At 44.9% G+C, this 15,864-nt stretch overlaps 2 protein-coding genes and 1 long non-coding RNA gene across 3 annotated transcripts in view; 2 read left to right on the top strand and 1 right to left on the bottom strand.

The window, feature by feature from the left end:
- EIF3A (eukaryotic translation initiation factor 3 subunit A) overlaps window positions 1-6,904 on the top strand; it is a 33,160-nt gene extending 26,256 nt beyond the window's left edge. Inside the window, exons 19-22 of the mRNA XM_036898392.2 lie at window positions 484-1,232; window positions 3,734-3,953; window positions 4,739-4,920; window positions 5,693-6,904. Coding sequence (XP_036754287.1) covers window positions 484-1,232; window positions 3,734-3,953; window positions 4,739-4,920; window positions 5,693-5,922 — 1,381 coding nt within the window. The 3' untranslated portion in view covers window positions 5,923-6,904. The remainder of the gene's footprint in view (window positions 1-483; window positions 1,233-3,733; window positions 3,954-4,738; window positions 4,921-5,692) is intronic.
- A 3,070-nt stretch (window positions 6,905-9,974) lies between these two features.
- NANOS1 (nanos C2HC-type zinc finger 1) lies at window positions 9,975-11,686 on the bottom strand. Its single transcript, XM_036898970.2, has one exon. It carries the CDS (start codon window positions 11,683-11,685, stop codon window positions 10,819-10,821), a length of 867 nt encoding a protein of 288 aa, XP_036754865.2. The 5' UTR covers window position 11,686; the 3' UTR covers window positions 9,975-10,818.
- Window positions 11,687-11,984: 298 nt separating this feature from the next.
- LOC130684663 (uncharacterized) lies at window positions 11,985-14,766 on the top strand. The gene is made up of 3 exons (XR_008999034.1): window positions 11,985-12,108; window positions 12,421-12,595; window positions 13,310-14,766. It is a non-coding gene; the product is annotated as an uncharacterized LOC130684663 (long non-coding RNA).
- The last annotated feature ends 1,098 nt before the right edge of the window (window positions 14,767-15,864 follow it).

Below are 15,864 nucleotides of genomic sequence, written 5' to 3'. Positions count from 1 at the left end.
TTACTTTAACACTGCTATAATTACTGACTTGTAAACATCTTGAAGAATAAGTGCTTCAGATTTTTTATTCCCTAATCAAATAGTATTAAGGTTAGAGTAAGAACGAACAATTCCATAACATAATTTTTTTTCCTTTAAATTTCTCAAGTAGATTGAACCGTCCTTTAAAATAACCGCTAATGAGAGGCAAGATTGCCGGTCAAACTCCTATGCAGAAATTAAGTTTTGAAAGCTCATAATAATAGATGTAGTTTTTTGCCAAGGTACTCCTGGTGAAGGGCAGATAGCTTTTTTTAAGCAGATGTCTGCTTATTGGTTTATTTGTTTTTTTTTTTTTTATCAGGAGAACATACTCTTTTAGAACTAGGATTAATGTAGTTAGACTGAAGTGATTTTTTTTTAAAGCAAGTGAAATAATTGCCAAAAAGATAATGTGCTTTTTAGAATATGTACTCTTAAAATGATTGGCTTGTTGAACTGTAGGGATTGGAGACGTGGAGAAGGGCGGGATGAGGAGAGGCCTCACAGAAGAGATGAAGATCGACCAAGGCATTTGGGGGACGATGAAGACAGAGAGTCTTCTCTTAAACCAGATGATGAGCGGACTCCCCGGCGTGGCGTGGATGATGATAGAGGCCCTAGACGTGGTCCCGATGAAGATAGGTTCTCTCGTCGTGGGATGGATGATGACCGGCCTTCCTGGCGTAGTGCAGATGATGACAGACCTCCCCGACGAACTGGCGATGAGGACAGGGGAAGTTGGCGTCATATGGATGATGATAGACCACCCAGACGAGGACTGGATGAGGACAGAGGAAGCTGGCGGACAGCTGATGAGGACAGAGGACCGAGACGTGGAATGGACGAGGACCGGGGGCCACGGCGAGGAGGTGCTGATGATGAGCGGTCTTCTTGGCGTAATGCAGACGACGATCGGGGTCCCAGGCGGGGCATGGATGATGACCGGGGTCCCAGGCGGGGCTTGGATGATGACCGGGGTCCCAGGCGGGGCATGGATGATGACCGGGGTCCCAGGCGTGGGTTGGATGATGATCGAGGACCTTGGAGGAATACCGATGATGACAGAATTTCCAGGCGCAGTGCAGATGACGACAGGGGGCCTTGGAGAAACGTGGAGGATGATCGGATTTCAAGACGGGCTGACGACGATCGGATTCCCAGACGGGGCGATGATTCAAGACCTGGTCCCTGGAGACCATTTGTCAAACCAGGTAAAATTCTAGTATCCAGAAAATCAGACTGGAAACCTTACAGAATCTGCTCAATGTGTTTGCAAATAGAAAGTGACATTTTACGTGAGCTTAATCTGCACTGTTTTGTAGATGATGATAGGCTATTTCAAACAAGGAACATCTTGAATGACTAATTACATTTTGATTTTTTAATTAAAAATCATTACTTTTCAGCTGAAAAATAAATTTTAGTGGCTGAATGACAGAGATTGGGCTGTATTACTAGTTTCTTGATAAGGTGGCTTTTTTTTCTTTCCTTGAATAACTCTGTAGTGATTTGCATGTCAAGAACTTGTCTTCGACAACCCACATACCAAAACAAATTAAGTAACTTCACCTCTTTTTCTGGTTTGGTGATATCACATGCTTTGTTTTCTTTCTGCCTTGTTGACTGCTTCTTTGCGGTCTCTTCTTGGGCATGTCCCTTAATGGGATGTTCTTCAGGTTTCTGTCCTGGACCAGCCTCCTCAGATAAATAATGAAATACAAAATATAGTTCCCAAACATTTGTCTGTACTTATACCAGCTGTGGGATTTTGCTTATGGGTAGAGCTCATTTCCTTATTTTCTCATTTCTCAGTCTTGGGCCTATACTCATCTTTCCATACTTTATTATTCTTGAGCAAAAGTATACAAATTTTTGACTTCCATTCACGTCTTCTCCAGATGACTTTTCCTTACCCTCAGACCTGGGTTCCTAGCTGCATATAGTGCATCTTTACCTTGAAGTGTTACACATTGAAACTATGAAAAATGAATTCACACACAACATGCCTCCTGCTCTTTAGGGCCACCACTATCCATCTAATTGTACAAGCTAAAAATCTTTGAGTTCTGTGTTCTCTTTTCCTGCTTTGTGTTAAATCTTTCATTTAGTTCAGTTCTGTTTTTTTTCAGTGTTCCCTAAATCTACCCACTTCTCTGTTTCCCTTGCATGTACATGGGTCTGGGCCCATTCTTTCTTTGAAGTCTTGCTTCTGGTCTCTGCTTTCCCACTCACAATTCTAGTTTTTGTGCAATAACCAGAGTAATCCATTCTAAATGCAAGTTTAAGTGAGCAGCTTCTTTGCCTTTAACCTTAGTGGTTCCTGTTGCATACTTTGTTCTCTTCTAGTCTCATTTCACTTCACTGACTAACTGTGTGACTTTGGGTAAGCCACTTAGCTTTTTAGTACCTTGTGCAAAGTGGGGATAACAGTATAGTAGACTCATTAATTCACCAAAGTTAAGTTTTATAAAGTCCCTGTGAATACTGATCCATTGCTCCTAGGGGAAGTGAAAGGCTAGGTTCCTGTGAGCCTTCAGGTCACAGCATTTTTGTCAACCAATCAATACATAACCTTGTTTTATGCGTTTCTGTTGAAAGATAACCTTATTTAATATAATTATCAATTCAGTAACATTGACCCATGGCCAGCAGCACTGTAACTCATTCCTGAATGAAGCTTATCTAACACATGTATAGCCTCTAAGGCACATCCATTGCCTTGTGCTTGGGAACAATAGGCAGCACTTCAGCACAATGCTTGGGGACAATTTTAAACAGTGAAATCACCCCCCAAAAAATGTGAAAATGTGGCAGTAAATAAGACCACCAAAAGTACACTTTAGTTTATAAAGTGTGACTGAAGCAATAAGACAGAGCATTGCCTTATTCAACCTCAGCTGAGAACATGCTTGTAGGCAACTCGTATTTCACCTCTCTGCATGTGTCTGGAGTGACAGTAAAAGTGCTTGAGTATTAATCTTAGGGTTACAGATCAATTTTAGCAAGTAGACAAATCAGTCTACTTAGGATATAACTGAATGAGTCACACAATACACAGATGGTTTAGAATATGCTGTGGCACATGGTAAAATAAATGTTAGTGATGGTAATAATTAGCCTTGCAGCTGTAATACATTTTCATCGAATCTCTGCTCCTTTGGCCTCTTTGTATGTGTATGTGTGTACACATTCACATCCAGTCCTAGATTGGATATCCCATGGCTAAATGAGATATTGGGTAGGGTCAAAGGATTTATCCTTGTGTCATGACTGCATGGACTGTAAGTGGTGGAGGGCAGAAATAGAGTCGTTTGGGTTATAAAGGTTTTGAAAATGTAAGCTATAAATGAGCTCATAATTGGGGCTCTGTCTTGCAGAGCTCTAGCTCCTGCCTGTTGACCTTTAAGTGTATTGCTTAAAATGAGTTTTTTTCCATAGCATTTTTAAACCCCAAACCTCTGCATATGGAACACACAACCCAGGCTTTAATTAGTTGCCTACATGTTTGGAAAACAGTGATAGGTAGTCATGTAGTGTACTGGTGATTCTCTGAGATGAGGTAAACAGGTTTAGTTTTTTTTTTTTTTTAATATGGTTGGAGTGTCCTAAATTAGCATTTAGAGTGGTGGTGGATTAATACCTACACAAAGATACCAGTTTATCCTTATCTGTTTCTTGAGGGAAATGTTTTTTTGCTTCTTTAAAAAAATAGGTGGATGGAGAGAGAAAGAAAAAGCCAGAGAAGAGAGTTGGGGTCCACCTCGAGAATCAAGACCATCTGAAGAACGTGAATGGGATAGAGAAAAAGAGAGAGAGAGAGAAAATCAAGAACACGAGGAGAATGACAAGGACCCGGAGAGAGAAAGAGACAGAGAGAGAGAGCGGGATAGAGAGAGAGATGGGGATCGAGACGATCGCTTCAGACGACCTAGGTTTGATATTCTGATTAAAGCTATTTGTAAAAGAGGTGCAGCTAGGATTTGCATAACTACTCTCCTGTGTATTCCCAATAACTTTTGAGAAACAGTTCTCTGCATTCCTCCCCACTGCCCAAATTTATTTGTTAGAACTGTTGTGTAGTACATGTTTTAAAGAATTTTAGGGGTTCTCTAATTGAATGTTCCTTCTTAACAAAGTGAGAAACTGGAGGCTGGAGCAGTGTGACTGTCCAATGATTGTGTAATTCTTTGGTAATAGAACTAGTCCAGGTATCTTTACCAGTCCTTTGCCTTTTCCTTGTGGTTAGTCAGTCAGTTTTATAATTACAAAATGCCGCTTAACCTTTATTAGTGGTAACGGTTTCTAGCTTGCTCCCTCTGGCCAGAGTGGTTTTGTACTAAGTGTAGACCAGCACTGTTCAATTTGTACAAGGATGAAATGTCCTCTATCTATCTGTAATGTCCAGTATGGTAGTCAGCAGTCCCATGTGGCTATTGTGCATTTGGAACATGGTTAGTATTGCTGAAGGAATGTCTTGGTTTTTAGTTCAAATTTAAGTAGTTAACATATAGGTAGTGGCTACTGTGTTGGACGGCACAGATCCAGGTGTTCATTTGACCCATGCCTGAGGCATCCGATAAGAGGTCAAGTTAAGAATTTAAACTTGATACCTGTTCCAGTACTAAACACTCTGAGCACCAACTTGAACATGATATATTCACTTAAAATTACCCATGTAGTCTTCACAGATCTTAACAGGGCATTTTGATGGCTGCAGGGATGAAGGTGGCTGGAGAAGAGGACCAGCTGAGGAATCTTCGAGCTGGAGAGATTCAGCTCGCCGAGATGATCGGGATAGGGATGACCGTCGCCGTGACAGGGATGATCGCCGTGATCTGAGAGAAAGACGAGATGACAGAGACCGAAGAGGGCCTCCTCTCAGATCTGAACGCGAAGAAGGTATAGGTGCTCCACACAACTGCTGAACTATCCCATAATTTCTTGGGGGGATTTGGAGTTTTACTTAATCCTCTCATAAATTTGTACAGATAACAAAAAATAGGGGATATGTATTCAGTTTGGAATTTACAGTTCTCAGTGGTCACTCTAAAGTTAGCTCATCCCTAAGTTCAAAGTATAGTAGTAGACAAATTGGAATAGTGAGCAGTATAGAGAGAGATTAAAAACAAGGGTACAATTTATCGTTTGTTTAAGAGTAAGGTCCTTGTAGACAAGCACAAGGTGCAAACATTCTTTCTCTAAAAGTGTAATAATTGAAACTTTACTAAAAAACACTTTTCATGTTTAAATGACTGTTGGCCTTCAGTAGTTGTTATACAACCTGTTAATATTTCATTTGTGCAACTAGATTATAAGATTATTTCTTAGTACTAATAAAAAATATTCTTATGGTAATCTGTTAAAATTTAAACCTTTAAAAATTTTCACTCAGCCAGCTTTTGTCATGTCTTAAATTAATAGTTAGGACTCTTCCTACAGTAATTTCTTATTGTTTGCAAACCTTAGTTACATCTGTAAGTCTGTATATTTTATGGGTTTTGTCAGAAGTTGTATCAAAATCATGTTAAAATATATTTAGTTCTCATTGGTTTTTAATGGAGAGTCTGTTTTATCTTCAGGGGATTTCTGAGGCATTCCTTCTGCTGAAGTTGTGTTTGGTCTAAGCCAATAGAATACAGTACATACTTACCCTTTTTCTTAAACTTTTTAGTAAGTTCATGGAGACGTACTGATGAAAGGAAAGATGACAGGGGAGAAGAACGGGATGCCCCTCGTCGTGTTCCTCCCCCAGCTCTTTCAAGAGACCGAGACAGAGATCGAGACCGAGAAAGAGAAGGTGAGAAGGAGAAGGCCTCATGGAGAGCTGAGAAAGATAAGGAAGCTCTTCGTCGTACTAAAAATGAGACTGATGAAGATGGATGGACCACAGTACGACGTTAAGCCTCAAGTAATGGATTCAGACGTCTTACATAGGTTTGATCACATCCAAGGATTATTATATGTGTGCTTCAACCAGTCTAAATTGGATTCTTTAATGTTGTCTCACCATAACAAAAAGCATGAACTGTATTAATCCTATATAATAGATTGATCAAGCACCACATCCACAGAAGGTTAGAAAACCATGCCATTTTCTGGAATTGGTGTTGCATTATTTCATCAATCATTTGTTTACAAAAAAAACCCTAAAAAATAAATTTTAAATGTGAACCCTTCAGGTATTGAGTAATATCTGTATCTTGGTATAGAACTGATCTTTTTTCTTTTGATTTTAAAATACTATATTTGGAATGAGGTAAGGTTCTGTTACAGAAAAAAAATGTATTTGAAGACTCTGAAGCAGGGAGCTGAAACAATTTTCACTATTAGCAGTTGAGACATACCTCTATAGGTATTTTGAGGTATTTACTATTAACTAAATTTAGAAAGTTTTTAGGTTCATCATAAGTTCAGTAAACACCTTACAAACATTGGATACAATGGGAGAGTTCTGTTGATTTTACTTGCGAGAAGGTGAGTATAAAGCAATTTGCAGTTGTACTGAAAAGAAAGAACACTGCTCAAGCGTGAATCCAAAACAGTTAAAGCTTTTTTAAGTTTTAAAGCATTTGGTAAACTGTTGCTGAGTTTTTTGTGCTGCCAATAGCAAACTGCTTTTCCATTATTGGAGACTTCATGCCTTTCAAGCATTTTAAATATGACAATATTTATAAATGTGTGGTTTGGAGGAATTGTTTAAATTCTTTTTCCTAATTTTCTTCAGGATAGATCCTTTCAACAAATAATTTGTAGTAATGACTGTGTTGACTTCAATTTTGGAATGTAGTAGCTATGTTAAAGATGAACTATTTGGTCTTATTGAAGCCAACACAGAACTTGCTGCTGTGTTTTTTCTTCATTGATAAATAAAATACTTACAGAATTTGTTTAGTGTTGATGTGTGGTTATAGTCAAAGTGTTTTGTTTATAATGGCAAGTTTGCATATTCAGTTGAGTTTGTTATTTTACTTGAACTTTACCAGTACCAGTAAATATCTCAGTGTTTAGTAGCAAAGAAAATAATCTAAATATAGCAGAAAGCAAATGTGCTAGGATGTCTTTCCTAATACGTCCTCTTTCATTAACTGAGGGCCCCTTCGCTTCTTGGTGATGCTGTTCTCTGAGCTTGTGTGCCTGTGTGTGCGTGCATGTGTGTGTGTGTGTGTGTGTGTGTGTTGCATTGCATCATCTTGGTTTTTCCCCTGAAGTTAGAAAAATGATAACTTCAGAGAATGTTGCAAATTTATAGTGGTTGTTGACATTTAACATTACTTCAGTTACTGAATAGTAGTGAGAATTCCCATTGGTACAGCTGTAACGCCAGAAGAGGGAGTGTTGATGCCTTCATACTTTGTTAAATAAGCAGATGCAGCCTTCTCTATTATTTACCTATGATGGCAACTATTTTTGTAAACATTTAATATATTTCAGAATGGAGTCTTAAAAGGTCTTTTGTGGGGAGAGAGCCTTTTCATATGTGACAAAGAACTTGGGGCAGTGACCTGCTCTGAGTGTTAAATTACTAGAGCAGGGCATCAGAGATTGGCCCCAACAGACAGTTCATTTAAGTTGATTAAATTGTTTATATGAGTTAAGAGTGCATGTCTGATAGGTTTCCAGGCTAGTCGGTAAACCCACACTTCTGCCAGGAACCTTTCCCAGACCTACTGTTCTCCCATGTTCTTTGTCCTGTGAGTCAGAATCCAGATCTTTGTCCTCGGGGTCAAAATGCAGAGGACAGGATGAAGGCAGGAGTCTGCCGCTGCTCTGTGGTCCTGCACTTAACTTTTCACTCCTGATACCTCATAGCCTTCCCCTACTCCCCCAGTATTTATTCACAGGTGTCAAAGGAGAACTGAACAACATGTTAATGCATGTTGAGCTGAGCCTACATGTTAATGCATAGAATGTATTCCATGTTCCCAGTGGCTTCTGCATTTTTAAGTGAGAATACCACTTCTATTAATACAGGTGGATCTGAGGATGGAAGACATTGGCCTCCAAAAAGACTATATACCAGTAGTTGTCTGTAGTGGCTACCAGGAAGAAGGAGGCTTCAATATATGTGGTTGTCTTTATGTCAAGGACTACCTGTGTTTTTTTACCAGAGATATTTTGGCTGTTGATCAATTTATAATTTTGCACATCTAATTGATACAATGGGACACTATGGAAGGAACGCTTCTCATGTTGTGGCTAACAACAGACTAGAAAATTAGGACTAACACTGAAACTTTTCTTTCCTTGAAGTACATGTATTTGTTGTACAGTTTTGAAATATGTAATTTTGGCTTTCTCGTAGTAAATCTATGTCAAAAGTTGTAATCAAAGTTAGTAATTATGCAGCTTCCAAAAAGGACTTCATAAGAAAGAACAAAGTAAGAGGAAATTAAGCTACTGGGAATGTCTCTATAGAAAAGGACATTAAGGCAATCTATGCCTCCACAGTTGGTAAAAGCTCTTTGAGGATTTCATATATTGTTTTGGATTTAGCCAAATACATGCAGCATGTATGAAAAGAAGTAATTGTCACACCGATCACACTGATTATTTTATGCTTTTACACTTCTAAAAATGGGTTTCATTTGCCCTAACTTTTGTAATTGTTTCAAGTTTGTTTCAGATTGAGTTCTAAAGTTGCTTTTAAATGTATTAGATTGTGGTTAGTATATTTTTCATAAGCGATGACTAGAAAATTAACTGTAGTAATAGTCTGTGCTCATGCTTTAACTCCCAGCATTTTGCTAACTGAGAAAGGGGTAAATTTGAGGGGTAATGGTTAGAGTATCAAGCTCATATTAGGGGCATCCTATCACCAAGGGCTTCTCATATTGAAGATACATTAAAACCACATGCCTGAGACCTGGACACACAGAGTCTATAATTCAGCTCTTTAAAAATGCTGTGTAGCTGCCTGCCTAGTCCTAGTCTGGAGAATGCACTCCTCTGTTTATGGTGACTCTTGAAAATGTAGAATGGAGCAGTGGGAGAGGTGACATGAATTCACACTGACTTGAAAGCTACCCCAAAAGCAAAACTGAACTGGTGTATTTTCTAGCATTAAACAAAATAATAATAATGTGGTTTTATTAAGGTACTTGAATTTCCAATCTGAAGGTCTCTGGGCTGGGGCCAGACTAGTGGCAGTGGATTTCTTCTGGCCAAGAAACCATTTCCCCACATGCCTCCCTCCCCCTTCATAGTGATGCACCTCCTTTGACCAAAAAGGCTTACAGCTACCTAATGTTATTACACCAGCTTCAATTATACCTTCAAAAGAGTGTTCAGATCTAGCCAACTTGCTGCGGAGGAACTTAGCTGTGTAATGTGAAAGCAGTCTAATTTCCAGTAACTTCCTACTGGGGTCTTGCAGACTAAATCTCTTGCTGGTATTTTCAGATAGTGGTGCATTTTGTACATTCCAGGTGAATTCAGCTTAATTTTCTTCTCTGTTTGCCTTCTGTATCTTTCTTGATGGTAGATAGCTATGCCAAGTGGTGTGGCATCCATCAATATATATTTAAAAATTAGGGTGGGAGGTGAAAAAGGGGCTAAGAACCTTTGCTTAAGGATCAGGTTTTAGTCTCTTTATGGGTAACTGGTGTGGGGTTCCAGAAAGAGGGTCTTAGCATGGGAATATGAAGGGGACTGTATTCCTCCTCTCCAACTCCACAATTAGTGCTTATTTCTGGTTTGACGACTGCCTATGCCAACAGTTAGACACAACCCCAGAGTGGAACATTTTTGAATACAGGTTATTACACTAACCTTACAGAGCGCAAAGGATTGTGTCTTCCAGCTGTTGCTTCTCAAACTAAACGGAATGAACTTTCCACTACTGAGGAACCCTGAACCTGAGCAGTTCAGGGTGAATTAATACTGCTCCCTTTTAATACCACAAATATTTTTAAATAACTGGAAATGGGGGGTGGGTGCATAGACAAAAGGCAAAGTTATAGGCAAGATTATAATGAATTCATGTACTATTAACTGTATAAATACACACGTCAAATTCTTTAAACAGCACCATTTCCAAGTGTATACACAATAGGATTATAAGTTGGCACAATTTTTAAAGGTGAAAAATGCTAGTTGCTAGTTCATTAATAAAAGATCCTGGTACACAAAAGGATAGAGAGCTTCTACCTGCTACAGATTGTGCATTTTACACCTCCAGTTAGGACAGAAACAAGCCACAAGGAGGAACTACCCATCCAGATTAATACTGGAAAGTATTTACTAAATCTTCACTTTTCAAAACAGTGATGCTACCAGGGGCTTGCCTCACTTGGAATTAGAATAACTTTTTAGGACAACTAAAATATTCTTTCAAACAATAAAATTCATTTTACCGACATTCCATAAAATCGCCAGTTTTAGATGGAGGCTTTTAAAAAAATATTCTAGACCTAGTAAAGTGCCTCCATTCATAAAATTAAACATCCAAGATTAGATTGAGACAATTTCATACTGATGCACATCTAAAACAGGCCGATGTATACAGTAAACAGCTCCTCTAAATTGTATTTCAGTTAATGCAGTAAAACATCCAGCCTTCATCGTTTGGATGTGCACAAACTAGGAACGCGAGAGAAGATATCTAGCGTGTAGTCTCAACTGATCTTCAACAGGAAAGTACTCCGTACGGCCGACTTGCTTCGGAAAAACGAAGACGGCGACTCAAGTTGAGCCAACTGCTGAGCTCCACGCCTCCTCGACAGCGGCGGAAAGATAGTGCGAAGACCACGAGAGTGGCCGGGCGGTGGCCCTGGTGGCCATAGACCGGCGCCGAGGCTCTCAGCGCAGCTTCTTGCCGGGCAGGCCGTCTCTGGCGCTGCGCGGCGGCGGGCGGGCGGCGGGCGGCGGTGGCACTTTGGAGAGCGGGCAGTACTTGATGGTGTGCGCGTTGTCGCCGCTGGCGCCGCACAGGGGACACGTGTAGCGGCGCAGCACGGGGCACAGTACTCGCCCGTCGGGTCCCTTCAGGATGTGGGTGGTGTAGAGCGCCACCGCCTCCCTGTTATTCCGGCAGAACACGCACACCTGCAGGTCGGGCTTGAGCAGTCGGGTGGCGGCCGCGCCGGAGGCGGCGTGCAGCCGAGGCTCGGCCACCCACGCCGGGGCCCGCTCTTCGCGCTGCGCCACCTCGGCGGTGGCAGCGGGCGCGCAGCCCAGCAGCACGGCTGCAGCGCGCCCAGCGAACGGGCTCAGCTCGGCGAAGCGCTCCTCCAGCAGCCCGGCCTCGGCGGGGCCAGCGCACAGCTCTAGTGCGCGCAGCTCCAGCGTGCCCCCCAGGTAGCGGCCTCGGGACCCCGGCTCGTCGCTGTCGTCGTCGTCGTCGTCATAGTCGGGCGGCCCCAGCGCCGGCCCCAGCGCCCCGGGCCCGGCCCCCGCGTGGGGGGAGCAGCAGGACGAGGAGGGGGAGGAGGGCGGGGAGCCACCGCCTCCGCCGCCGTCTCCGCTGCGGGCGCAGTCGAAGCGCGGCTCGCTGTCCACTGCCTTAGTGATGAGTGTGGCGAGCCCCAGGTAGTCGTTCCACGAGCTGAAGGGCTGAGGGTGCGCCGGGCCCTGGGCGCTCACGTAGCGGGCACTGGGCACGAGCGCCATGGGCGCGGGGGCGCGGCCGCGGCGGGACGAGCGGGGCGCCCACGGGAAAGCCTCCATGGGCGGGCCGCGGGCCGCGAGCGCCGCCTCCCCGCCGCCGGCGCGGGCCAGACGGGAGGTACACGCCGAGCCTGCCCGCCGGCCTGCCGCGGGGTGGGGCCGCCTCGCCGCCTTTTATTGGGCCCGCCCCCGCCGGCCTCGCCGCCGCGCTCCTGCCCCGTGCGTCCCCCCGCCCCGGCCACCTCGCCCGCGCCCTGGACGGAGGCAGAGCGGAGGCGGGCGCGCCGGGGGCGGGCGGGCAGGCAGTGCGCGCGCTCCGCTCCGGCCCGCGCGGCTCCGTGCCCGCCGCGCTGCGCCAGCCTTGCCAGCTGCGGAGCGGCTTGCTTTCTGGGAGGGGAAGGCGCGGCACCGCCTCAGGTCCCGGCGCTAATTGGCTGCGACCAGAGGCCCCTGCGCCATGGACGCCGCTCCGGACGCTGATTGGTGAATCTGGAGGAGGGGGGTGTGCCCTGCCCAAGCAGCTGGGAAGGGCGGGGAGGGGAAAGTAGGAGAGAGGGGGTAAGGGAGGGGTGGTTTTCTGGACCCGCCGGAGCCTCCATGAGTGCGAGCGCTGTGCTCCGGGTTTGGAACAGGTGACCAGGCCTGGGTATCCCTTGACCTGGTGGTGAAATTCGTGAACGACAGGTGTAGGCAAAGTGATGGAGGAATGTCCCAAGGTTCACGCACCCACCCCCCAACCTTTAATGCCCCGGGCCAACCTTCTGAGAAGCCCCTTCTCTCCTTCCTCTTCACCAGCATCCGCAAGAAAAGCTGTGGGGAGACAGGGCTTGGCGCAATCTAAGGATGTAGTTTTCAAGTCAGAGCTGTCCTCCTATCAAGTCACTTCGTTTTCATAGTGCTCTGGAGAGCTTTCAGCTGGGTGAAATCTTCGCACAAACCTCTGCGGTTCAGGGGTTATGGTTCTTGCCACGTAAGTAGTGGAGGGACGCGGGATTTTCCGCAGCACGCAGCAGCTTTCCAACAGGTGTTCAGAGACTAGGTGGCCATTAGCTGGTGACTCAGATAGGAATGGGGCCTGGGCGAGAAAATCTTCAGTTCCAGGACTGTGATTGGTGTGTGAGGGTGTGTCCGTGAAGCTCCTTAACTTCCAGCGGGCTGTATAAAAATCTGGGCTCTATGTGCAGTTTGAAAAACGAAGCATATTCACCACAATTTAATGCTTTGAAATGCATAAAATATTTTGTAAAAACAATGGGAAATAAATCGGGTTTTGATTAGGAGGGTACAAGGTAGTCATGCCCTTCCTTAGAAAAGGGGCAACACTTAAAAAAAAGGAAAGAAGGAAAGGTTTTAGGTTCTGGGAGGGCTTCCTTTAGGGGTCTGTGGGACCTGGAAAATGCCACCTCTGGTGGCTTGACTGGCAGGCAAGGTGGGCTTCATAGGGCAGAGTAGGGTTTTCCTTACCCTCTGTGGACATGCTGTGGCTATTGTAACAAGGAGACAAGGTGGTTGGTGCTGGCAGCCCTCATTAGGCGGGAGGCTATGCTCTTGCAGGTTTAGAATGGCCCAATCGGGGCTACCTAGAACCTAGTGCTGGCACTAGTTAACATTAGAATGAATGAGTGAACCAGATGTCGGCAGTGGAAAGGACCTTTGAGATCATTCAACCCAATCTTAATTTCAGATGAAAATAATGAGACTCAGAGAAGAGAAAGAAGGACTCCTTTAAGCTCACATGGTGAATATGTCATAGCCAGACCCAGAGCTCAAGCACCTTCATGACTGGCTTGGTGACCTTACTACATGGACCCTGAAGGTATTTCAGACCAAGTCTCCACATACATCAGCAGAAATCAAGTGTAGAACATGTGGGAAGCTGGAAAAGAAGTGAGGTTTGGCTTGAGCCCCTGCCCTCAGAAAGCATCTCAGGGAGGGACCAGGTGGCAGGCGCAGGGAAGGCCTCGGGACAGTACGTGATGCCTGTATGGGCCTCCTGTCCTCCTGAGGAGTTGGAAATACGTATTTCAGTCTCTTCCTCACCTCCTACTCCCTAATGGTTGATTTAAGTCCTGAAACCAGACTGTATTGTTTTACCCTGGCCAACCCAATTACTTTTTCAGGTTTGTGTTGGCACTCAAGTTAAAAAGTCATTCCTTTATTTCCTCCCCATCTTCCCCCAAAATAAATAAAAGAGCCCGAATGGCCTGGGGCTCCCGCAGAAGTGTGGCAGGTTTGCTGACACTGACCTCTGAGCTCTTACCACAAGAACGCTGGCCCCCAGAGTGGTATGAAGATGATTATTCTATAAATGGAAAATTCTGCTCTGTTCAGGCAGCCCTGCAGCCTGCATACTTTCAAGGTATGTAGACTTCTCAAGCTCTGAGGAGTGGGAGCCCCAGTTCTGAGAAAAACTTTTGCAAGGGAAGTTTAAAACTACCAGCTGCTGTATCTGATCCCCCTTGGTCAGGCCAAAGAGGGGATGGCAAGTAAGTGAGGCCTCCTTTCTTCTCCCACATGATTTTTTTAGCCCTTGTGGTTTTACCAGGGGGAATAAAAACTTAAGCGAATGTCAAGAACAAATGCCTTGATTTTGAGTTGCAGGCTATGTAGGTGGGTTGCAACAAATGGCAAGGAACTGCCCTGGAAAGAGGTGGAAGGGAGCTCATGTGTCCTGGGAGTCTAACTGTGTGCTGTTTCCCCAGGCTGCTCACCTTGATTGCGATCAGCCTTGCCCACAGTAGGTGTTTGATTCAGAAAGAATGACTGTAAGTGGAGGCAAAGTGCATGAAGGCTTTTGTTTCCTGGCACATGCTGGCCTTAATACACTGGGGACCTTTGCTGTTAGTGACCAAAAAGGGCCAGGGTGGGTGCCTGATCCAGCTCTGGGTTAAATAAACGGTTAGTTTTGTCACTCAGCACAGGCCTCCGGCTGGCCATGAGCTCTCCAGCAATTTTTGAGGTGGCAGAACTGACGTCAGAGATGTTCTCAGCACCTTAATGAAGTCTGGTAGTCTTTTTTTCCCCTTTCTGGAAGTTTGGAATGAAACGAATAGCCAAAGTATGAAAGTTTCTTCAAGGGATACCTTCAAATTGGTGGAGACAGGAAGACAGGTCAGGACAGGCCTCATCTCAGAGGTTAGAGGGTGTTCAGTTTCTTCTGAAATGGGGCCTGCGTGGCACAGACAGAAGGCTCTGGCAGAGCTGGGGTGGGTGGTGGGGAGGGCTGTTGGGGCTCTGCATTCCCATTTCTCTGAATGGCCCCAGCCCCCAGGCGTCTTGAGGCTCTTCAGAAACATGAGGTCAGCCCTGGGGAATGAGGCAGCTTGGCAGGCGTCCAGGCAGCTACAGAGATGCTGTTTGTCAGGCTCTGGGTTCCTGCTGGCTTGCCTGCCAAACTCGGGCAGGAAGTGCTGGGCCTTGGAAGTGGGTGAGGTGCTTTTGGACATGTCAGGGCTCTCTGCTCTAACGGCATTGACTTTGTCCATATTATGCCTCCGGCCAAGGTCAGAGACTGCGGATGGGGCTCCTGCCCTTTGGGAGCTTTGAGTCAGTTGGCTGTAGGTGGTTGAGAAGCCACGTGCCGAGTGGCTCGAGCTTGCCGAGTTTTAATCCAAGCCCTTCTGCAGTTGCGTGTGGCCTTCCACGAGGGACTTAGCCACTCTGGGCCCCCAGCTCCTTCCTCTCTCTGGCAGGAGTCTCACCATGAAAAGCCACATCTCCCTTCTTGCTTGCTTACTCTCATTCTGGAGGAGTCCATCCTTCGGCCTCAGGCTGAGCTGTGCTAGGTATGAACCAGCAGAAACCTCCCATTTCCACCGAACGAGATTTGGGTAGGAGAGTTCTGGTGACCCAGTTCTGGTCCCTGAAAAATAAGGAGGACTCGGGGAAGGTGGTTGCTCCCTTATTTAAGAGGCAAAAAAAAAAAAAAAGGAAGAGTGGGAGCCTCACCATTTTTTGGCCAATAGCAGGTTGCAGGGCCGAGGCAGCCCTAAGAAGACAAATCTGAAGGACAGAGCTGGTTCGGTGGTGAGGGCTGACCGGGAGAGTTATTGAAAAAGCCTCAGTGACATTGTTGATGACTTGGTGACTTGGTGACTTGTTACACAGGATAATTAAATGTCTTCATGTTTCAGCCCCTGCCCTCACATATTCTTTTACTTGCAGCTGAGTCCATTCTAACTGAAACATGTAGTAATATGGGAAAAGTGCATTTGGTAATTCTGTCAAGGTGGTAGGTGA

The sequence above is a fragment of the Manis pentadactyla genome, chromosome 8 (genome assembly GCF_030020395.1).
Source record: "Manis pentadactyla isolate mManPen7 chromosome 8, mManPen7.hap1, whole genome shotgun sequence".
In the NCBI taxonomy this organism is placed as follows: Eukaryota; Metazoa; Chordata; class Mammalia; order Pholidota; family Manidae; genus Manis; species Manis pentadactyla.
This window is presented reverse-complemented; position numbering and strand designations above follow the sequence as displayed.